The following is a 10,225-nucleotide window of genomic DNA, read 5'->3' as shown; positions in this document are numbered from 1 at the left end:
AGTTCAAGTGTTTGATCTGAGTTTATTTAGACACAAATTTGATCACTTTCAATATCATTGAGTCTGCATGTCTAGATGCTTAGGTTGATTATAAAATAGTTGAAATTATATTTCAAATTAACTTCATGCATTAAAATACAAAGTTTGAAATTCATATAAAAAACTCAAATGATTTAAAAAGAAAAAAACAAGGAATTTCTCCCGTGCGTCGGCTTTCCTTCAGATCGAACTCCCGCGGGGTCGAACTCGGATCGAGCAAAATATCTGCTTTATTTCTCGGTCTAGTGATCTCGTCTCAAGCCTTTCTCGCTCCATCTGTTAACACCGACACGAGAAGAAGACGACGAACGCGAACCCCTCATAAGAAGCGATCTTCCACCACCCTATGGACCATGCTCCCCGATCCTCCTCCTCCACTTCCATCTGCGACGGAACCCTAAACCGAACTCTCATCCCCGGCCTTCCAGATGACATCGCAGCACTGATCTTGATCTCTCTTCCTTACTCCCACCGCTCTCGCCTCCGCCCTACTGCCCGCGCCTGGTACGCCTTTCTATCATACTCCTCCGTCGTTCCTCTCCGCCGCCTCCTCCGCCTCCCCCCTCGCCACGTCCTCTGCCTCTTCCCCTCCGACCCATCCGTCGTCCGCCCTTTCCTCTTCGACCCCGCCGCAGCCGCCTGGGCTCCGCTTCCCTCTCTACCCTGCAGTCCCTACCACTACGGCCTCTCCAACTTCGCCACCCTTGCTATCGGTCATCACCTCTACGTCCTCGGAGGCTCCCACTTCGACGCCCGCTCCTACCCCCTCGGCCTCCCCATCCCCTCTGCCGCTGTTCACCGCCTCGATCTCTCTGCTTCCTCGGCACCGTGGATTCGACTACCCGACATGCTTTCCCCTCGAGGAAGCTTCGCCTGTGCCCCGATCGCCGGCGCCAACGCCATCATCGTCGCTGGCGGAGGCTCTCGTCATGCCATTTTCCCCTCCAGCGGTACCCGCATGAGCTCCGTTGAGATATTTGATGCTGATTCGGGGGAGTGGGCGCCTTCCAATGGGTTGCCGAGGTATCGATCTGGATGCGTTGGGTTCTTTCGGAGGCTTCGACGGAGGCACTTGGTTGAGGAGGATGGTGCTGAGGAGGGCGAGGAGGAGTTCTGGGTGATGGGCGGGTACGGTGATTATCGGCCTGTGGCTGGCGTGGTGCCGGCTAATGTATATTATAAGGATGTATTGGTGCTTGGGCTGAGGAGTGGCAAGTGGAGGGAAGCTGGGGATATGTGGAAGGATGGGGAGAGGCAGAAGCTTGGCCAGGTTGTTGTCATGGATGGTGTGGATGGAGAGCAGATGGAAGTTTTCATGCTGGATCGCAACGCCATATTCAGGTTTTTCATTCTCTTTTCAACATTTCTAGCTTACTTTTACTGCTCCCCCCGTCAAATATTTAAATTGATTAGAATAACAACCTACAGAGACCAACCAACCATCTCCCTGTCTCCTGACATTAGCTCTTAAACGTTATTTTAGATCACCGTTTTAATAGCAAGTGCGCTTGTGCACATTACTAGATTTTAATAAATAAATAAGAACATCATAAAAGTGCAAAATTAATGAGTATTATAATATTATCATTAATATAATAAAGATAAATGTTTACTGTTGATGAAATGAGAAGCTCCTTTTTTAAGTTTTGCATGTATTATAGATGATTACAAGGGTTTAAATAACACAAATATGAAAAATTATTTGTTATCGTCAAAGTAAAACATAATATTATAAGGCTTATCGGGCAGATAATTTTAAATTTTAAAAATATGGCATTTATTGTTAGTTTCAGAGGAAATCAAATAAATCACCTTCAATTTATGCATATAAAACAATCATATATAATCACAGTGATGGAGAGAGTATTATTCATTAAATTTATTTCTCTTTAGAATGATTCTAAATTGTTTGGCCAAGAACTTTCATGTGATTTGAAGGACCTCAGTAGGCATTGTAACAAATAAGAAGGAAGTAGTTGAAATATATCATAAATCTTATAACAAACCTTAAAGAAAATCCCATATTAGAATAAAAAAGCCGTTAACAAAGAACTAATCCTTTAAAGCATTCTATGTTGTATGGATCTTGTTAGTGATTAACTATTTATATTCAGAATAGCATTTGATCAAAAGGAACATAAGAAATAACTATTCACAGACATAAGATTCTTTTATTTATCCTGCATAAACAATGAGTAGAAGTGAAAATGCATGCCTTAGATGAGTGATGTTTTTACTTCAAGTTTATTAGGCTCATAAACAATGGTAGGAGACTTTTGATTTAAAGAAAATATAAATCATAATTATTTGTTCCAACTTATTAAGAACATAATAGGGGTCACTATATATGATCAGACATTGCACTATTTTGAGAATATCCTGCCAAACAGTCTTCAATCTGCTTTCATTCTTGCAATCATAAATCTAACATATTCTCTCAATTTCATTATCACTTTGATATTCAAAAGTTTTGAGGTTGATAGCACAGTTCTGAAGATTGATTGGGCATTTTTCATTCACCTTAATGGCTACTCAAAAAGTAATTAACCACATACATTTGCATGTGCACAACCACATATGTAAACATAAGTGTACTATAGTATATGCATAAAGGCAATGTTATCTATTCTTGCCGTGTTCGATAAATTTAAAATGCCTTTTCACGTCTTAATGTCAGAATCATGTGTGATGTGCGCAGTTCTTATTATAGCCTCACAGGTTTCATATTCTAAAAATTTCATAAACAGCATTAAACAAAAGAAAAAATGAATAAAGAATGGAAAATACATAAGTTCTGTCATGTAAACATCTTCATTGGGCCATTTACAAAGTCTGAGTATGTTGATTACCTTGGACACGTTTTCAGCTTTAAAACATTTTATCTATAGTTAAGAAGCAACATACAAGGTATGTACCATTAAAATTGCAAGGCATATTTAAACTCATTCATAGTTATTATATTCATCATAGATGTTTAAAATGAATCATTTTATAAAAAACGTATGATTGGTACACATATAACTTTAAAAAGGGGCTAAAGGGTCTTTTAGTAATGTAATTCTGTCATATCTTTTTTCCTTATAATATTAAAAGATATTTTATTTGATGTTTTCTCAAATAATTTATCAAATTGAGTTAAAACTAAAAATCAAGAAATTTGATGCTACTTAGATTGGCGCGATAATATAATGATCCTAACCTCCATTTTTTTTCTAGATAGCACTTCATAAAATACACTAGACTTGACACGACACTATTATAATGTATATGCCATTGCTAGACATTAAACATAGTGTTAACATTTTAACACAATAATAAATATTAAAATTCTTCTAATAATATAAACAAAGTATATCTTGAATAATGTATTTGTGTTTTCAAATTAATCATATTTAAGTTCACTATAAACAGAACGAAACTAACAAATAATCATCAATGGGAAAGTTACAAATGTAATTAGCAAAGATTGAATATGAACATGGAGTATCTTATTTACTATTATATGCTTTGTTTAGCCAAAGCAATATCTTCAATTAAACTTGTACAGCCCATTTCAATAGTAGAGTGAAATTTTAGTGATTGATGTTATCTTATTGAGCTACTATTAGATATAATGTTATAAGATGAAAAGGAATAAAGCCTATATAAGATGGAAATTATATAATTTGCACTCAATAAGATTTATTAGTAATAAGAAGCAAAAGCAGGAAATATATGCCATTTTTCACTCTCCCTCTTTCTCACTCTTATTGTAATGACATATTTAGTTAATGGGCTCTTACTAAGGTATCTCTTTTGCAGCAGTAGTTTTCTTCTACGCATGATTAATATTTTAATCTTAGTTTTATGTTCAACATTAAAATTTGAATTTGCCAATTATAAGTTGTTTCTTTTCTGAAAGTGTTGGATGCTCCAATCAATTGTGTGTAGAGATCTCAATTCAAGAAACAAGAAAATGAAGAAATGTGGAGAAAATTGTATTCTCTTATTTCTCAATAATCAAATTCAACCCTTCTCCTTGTATAATAATGAATGGTTAGGACAAACTTAATTACAATCATTACAACTTAAAGAAATATGACACATTAAAAAATGACACTCAAATAGGAAACATATAATTTCACTCTCCCTCAAACTGGGCCATAGATATTGTAAAGGCCCAGTTTGGTATTCAAATCAGTGAAGCCACCTAGAGGTAAAGATTTAGTGAAAACATCAATGACTGAAGATGAGTTCAAATGTAGATTAAATAAATAATTTCGTCATTGACCTTTTTAGCGAAAAAAATTCAATCAATTTAAATGTGTTTGGTTCTGTCATGATGCACATAATTATTTGCAATACTAATGGCAGCTTGACTATCATAAAAGATCTTTATGTGATTGATCATGGAGTATCCCAACTCACTTAATAACCTTTTGATATACATTCCTTCACAAATTCTGAAAGCATGGAGTATCCCAACTCACTTAATAACCTTTTGATCTACATTCCTTCACAAATTCTGAAAGTGTCCGTTACTCAGATTTTGTACTGCTTCCAGAGACCATTGTTTGTTTCTTGCTCCTCCAGGTGACAAGATTTAGCCATACATAGGAACAATGCTCAGAAGTGGACATTTTGTCCATCAGTGCTTTTGCCCAACTAGCATCAGTATAAACATCTACCTTCATGTTGTACGATTTCTTAAATAATAATCCTTTGTTTGGGGTCTTCTTTAGACATCTCAAATTTTATAGACCATCTCCAAATGTTATTCATTTGGACTATTCATTTGTTATCCTATAATGCCGATAGAGTAAGCGATATTAGGTCTAGTGTGTGATAGGTAGATAAGTTTATTTACCAATATTTTTTTCTCATTTTCTTCGATGATGTCTTTTTTCCCCTTGAATGTAAATTTTTATTAAAATTCATAGGAGTCTCAGTAAATTTGGATCCCAACATCCCTGTCTCTTTTAGTAAATTTAGGCTGTGCTTTCTTTGGGATATCACAATACCCATCTCGAATATGGCTACTTCAATGTCTAGAAAGTATCTCATCACTTCTAGATCCTTAATTTCAAATTTAGTGACAACACCCTCCTTGATCTTCCCAATCTCATTTTCATTATCACTTGTCAGGATTATATCATCTGCACGGGCAATGAGTGTAACTTTCTTACATCTCTATTTATGTTTTATGAACAGTGTACCTAATCCGTTTAACATTGGATGTATCCATTAAATTTCATAGTCTTGACAAACGTATCAGACTAAGCCCTTGGAGATTATTTGAGGTCAGAAATAAAATAAGATATATAAAATAAAAACCATATATTTATTTTAAGTTATTTTTTCAGTTATGATGGGAATTTTATATACACTTTTTTCTCAATGTCTCCATTCAAAAATGCATTTTGGATATCAAGTTGATGCACTTTATATTTTTTTGTTAACGCCAAGGAAAGAAGAGCTTTTATAGTATATAACTTGGCCGCTATAGCAAATGTCTCTTAATAATCCATTCGATAAGACTGAGTGAATTCTTTGGTCACAACCTAGCCTTGAACCACTCAATTCTCGCATTTTTTTGTACTTTACATTGAAAACCTATTTGCGCTCAACGGGTTTTTTATCTGGAGGATGTTTTATAATGATTCATGTGCTATTTAGATCAAGTGCTTGGATATCCTTTTCAAATCTTTGTTTTTTCTAGAGAGTTGAGTATTTGCACACTATCATGATTAGATACGTAAGCTTTATTAGTTGATAGCTTCCCATAGGCAACATACTTTTGGATAAGATATTTTGTGCAATATTTTATTGTCTTCTCCACTAGATTCAACCTCTCTTGAAATTTCAGAGATGTGTAAATTCAGGTTTGGTTGTGAAGAGTTTCGTGTTTGCATATTGTCTTTATTCTGCTTAATAAATTTTGTTGTCCTAATATACAAGTGAAGTTCCTTGCTGTCAATCTCAGTTGAAATTTGGGTGACATGATGGTTAGAAGGAGAATAGGTTGTGATGACTCTAGATCAGTGTGAGTATCCAGAATAGTGTCCCAAGTCTGATATTCACTTGAACTCTCATCTTGAATATCAGATTTGAGATAGTAGGGTTAATTTTCGAAGAAGGTAATATCCATGGAGTTATAATATTTTTTTTTATATTGGGAGAATAAGAATTGTAGGAGTTGTACAATCAGAACCAAACACTTAAAATTTTAAAGAAAAAGGAGAACTTTCTTTTTCAAGCTTTCGGGTGAGTGAAGCGAGGGAACAAACCATATATGGGATTCCCACTGGCTAGTTCGCCGTACATCAGTTGCCCTGACGGCGCCGTAGCGACTGCTGATTCTAATAGTAAGAACTACAACTTAGATTTCCATGAAGGGAAGCGATCCAACGAAGAGATGGAGTTGTGCATGCTACAAAGCGGTCTGACAGAGAGAAGGAATCATGTCTGCACTTGTTGCGAAGCGATCCAACGGCGAGAAGGAATCACGCCTTCTGTGATGTGCAGGGAAAAAACCGTTCTTTGTAAGGTAGGGTCCAATGATAAAATTGAAGTATTTTTTTCTCTATATCAGGTTTGGGATCTAAATTTTGCATTTGAACTGAGTGAAAATCATGTTATAGAAAGACTGAAAGATTTATAAAGTTTAAGATTTTTCCTTCATGAGGAATGTCCAACTTGTTCTATTATTGTCATTTATAAAAGAGACAAGTAATTTGGCTCCGTTGTTGGCCTTCAATTTTGTTGTTCTCAAATGTCATTGTAGATGATAGAGAAATGATGTCAGGGTTTGTATTGTGATAGAGGATAATCAGGACTTGTATGTTAAGTCAATTGGCGAGATTCACACTGATAAAACTCTATTTTTTATTAATAAAGAGATAAGGGTACAACTTTACAACATAATAAAAATTGTGATGCTTGGACGACAGTGCTATAATAAAACTTTACTTTCAACAAAACCAAACATAGCAAACTCAAAAATATGGGAAAAATATGGTGAAGAAGACACTTAGGTGTTAAGAGAATAACTTTCTTTGAGCAAGTATAGATCTTGATGCAATTCAATACTACTGATCACCTCCCCTAAATACACAACATGAAATTCACTATTGTTAGAATGTAATTTAGTAACGTGGTTCGAATTCCAAGTAAGTTTGCTAGCTAATTGACAGTGAATTACAATCTAATTGGGAAACATATAGCCCAGAAGAGAGCTGAATCTCTTTGGAGACTTTCACTACTCTTTTCCCAACAATTTTAGAGTGAGATCTATCGGTAAGTTTGATAAATTTGGAGTCGGTGAACTCTTGGTAGTTGGCGAGAGTATGAATGTCTCAAGTCATGTAATTTGAATCATTTGAATCTATTTCCAATTTAGAAAATTTTCATTGTCAGTGAGATAGGAGGACATGATACATTGGTGTATCATCAAGTTGATAGACAGCTCAGTTTTGCTCGAAAGAAGTTTCTTCAGCACCTCCAACTGTTTCTTGGTGAAAGGGCTAGGATCGGCCAATCCTTCAGAAAAGTTAGCAGCATAGGCCTTGCTTTCTTGGTCTTTCTTCCCTTGCTGAAGTTTTCATTATGTAGTTTTTACATGTAGTTTTCAAAATTTATCCTTGATCAATTTTCTTGCAATGTTCATACAAAAGTCGATTAGCCTCCGAAATGGCACTCGACGTTGTTATACCGTACTTGATCATAAACCCTATGTGTATATAAGTCTACGACTTGTTACAGGGAGGAAGTTGGTTGCAATAGATGTGGGAGAAAGGTCCGACGAGTCAGTTGTTATTGCGTCGGGAGAGGGTTCTAGGGCTGCTACGGTGGTTGTTGTTGCTTGAAGAAAGGTTTGGTGGAAATAAGATCAACAATGGAGGGCATGCAAAGAGAATCCGACTGAGAAGTGCTTGCAGCAAGAAGGAATCGGGTTGCAGTGTAGATCTGGCGGCAAGAATATTACTAGGGAAGGCTTGGAGGAAGAATCCTACGAAGGAGGGCTTGCAGCGGGGATTTTCAGTTGTAGGGGAGAGCCAGTGAAGGTCTGAAGGCGTGTTGGAAGGATTCCGACGACTATCAAGAGAAGTACTGACAAGTTGAATGAGTTCTTGCAGTTGTTGGACTTCTCTTCTTGAGTTTTTGATTTCACAAAGTGAAGCGATCTTGCGAAGAGATGGAATCGTGCATGCTACAAAGTGATCTGACTCAAACAAGGAATCGCGTCTGCGCCTGCTGCGAAGAGATCCAGTGGAGAGAAGGAATCACGCCTTCTGTGATGAGCAGGGAAAGACCGCTTGATAGGGATGGAAAGGTGCGCCTACAGGTAGACGATCACGTGAACTAGGGTTTGTAATTGGCTTTGATACCTGAGAGAGATGGAGAAAATCATCTTATGTTATTTCCAATAATCAAATTACAATTCTTCTCTTTATATAATAGAGAATAACTATGACAAACTTTATTACAATCTTTACAGCTTACCAAAGATAAACTAAATCAAGAAGGAAAGAAACATGAAAAAAAAAAAGAATAACACTAAAGTAGGAAACACAAAATTCCACTAACTTTTGACAACTAAAACAAAGAAGAGCAAATGAGAGAGAATGAGTATGAATGTGGAGGAAAATATAAATTAGATGGCGCAAGTGGATAGCTTTCTTATAGTTTATTTTTTAGTACATAAGTGTGTGATATTAATGAATTTAATTAAATAGAAAAACTTGAACTTTGTTGATTTAAAACACAATCAATTCCGAAGCTGAAAACAAACTATTGATCAAATCCAACAACAATCCAGATGTAGATGGTATGGATCTAGATCCATTGTTCACATTTCAGTGGAATAGAAATATTGCAAATCTGATAAAGTAGTCTTACCTCTCCATTGTTAGTGAGCTTTCACAGCTATATTCAATTCAATTGTTAGTCTTCTATTAAGCTTTATGAATAAAGAATAATTTCAACTTCTTGCTAATTCCCTTCTCTCTCTCTCTCTCTCTACCAACCTTTTCAAACCTCAATTCCTTCAAAATATAAAATTTTAGCACCTCCAAAAATGAGATGGCAAAGGACTGTATTATGAAATAAATGATATACAAAACATATCCTGTAAATCATCCTATCAACTCTTGGGGGTGTGCATTTGGTCTATTCGGATTAAATCGATTGATTTTTGTTTTAAAATTGAAAAATATGAAACTGAGCAATCTTTTCCTAACTAGCCTGCATTGAGAGCTCAGTGAGTTTAACTAGGTTTTGGATAAGCCAGAATATAACTAACTTTAACAATAAACTTGAGTGCTTTGAGCTTTAATAGAAATTATTATGAAGAGTATTAAGTAATGTTTGTTTAAATTTATAATTTTACCTTGTAGAATAAATCCTTTCCACACTAATATTTCTATCACTTGTTTATTTACAACTCGCAAAATTTGTCAAATTTTTTGGTTTAATTTGTTTACAGAAACAAAATAAACGAATGACTATAAAAAAATGTAAAAATTATAACTAATAATCAAATTGATAATTTAACAACCAAATAGAACTATTCTAATAATATATATTTGGTTTGATTTTTTTATTTAATCCAAATAATTCATGCCTTTGTCCAATTTTTTATTGCTAAACATATGATAACATGCTAAGTATCATAATGAGAACAATTCTATGAAAAAAAGCATCACAAATGACCATTTCATATGTTCAAGGGTGTAGAAATGGCAGCATCATGGCTATTAAAATCTCAAGCAAATAATATTACATGCCCCAGTCAGTATCCTACTACTATTTATTAGTTTTAAAATAAAGTTAAATATGGACAAAAGGTGAATTTTATTATAAAATGGAATAATCTAGAGACCATTTGTGCTAAATTATATCCCGTCTTTTACCAGTAGAGACCATTTGTGCTAAATTATATCCCACCATGTGTGTGTGGCATTAGAATTAGCTACACTCTTTTTTGTATCAATCTATAATAATCATCCTTATATTGTTCTTTATTTCTTTTCAAACTAATTGCTTTCTTTAAAATTTCGTTTAATATCTAAAGTAGCATTTTAATACTTCCTTAATGTCTTCATATTTAATCATGATTTTTTTTTATCTTCGTTTTAAATGATTCTAACTTAATCAGTCTCTGGGTTGTTTATCTCATACCTTAGCTATTCTATAATTTCTTTTCTCT

The 10,225-nt window shown here is 34.9% G+C and overlaps 1 protein-coding gene across 1 annotated transcript in view; it reads left to right on the top strand.

Moving 5' to 3' along the window:
- The first annotated feature begins 216 nt into the window (after nt 1-216).
- The window catches only part of LOC110020524 (F-box/kelch-repeat protein OR23), a 17,241-nt gene continuing 7,232 nt past the window's right edge, over nt 217-10,225 (top strand). The window contains exon 1 of the mRNA XM_020718662.1: nt 217-1,380. Coding sequence (XP_020574321.1) covers nt 386-1,380 — 995 coding nt within the window. The 5' untranslated portion in view covers nt 217-385. The remainder of the gene's footprint in view (nt 1,381-10,225) is intronic.

Source organism: Phalaenopsis equestris, unplaced genomic scaffold (genome assembly GCF_001263595.1).
Source record: "Phalaenopsis equestris unplaced genomic scaffold, ASM126359v1 Scaffold000098, whole genome shotgun sequence".
NCBI classification, from domain to species: Eukaryota; Viridiplantae; Streptophyta; class Magnoliopsida; order Asparagales; family Orchidaceae; genus Phalaenopsis; species Phalaenopsis equestris.
This window is presented reverse-complemented; position numbering and strand designations above follow the sequence as displayed.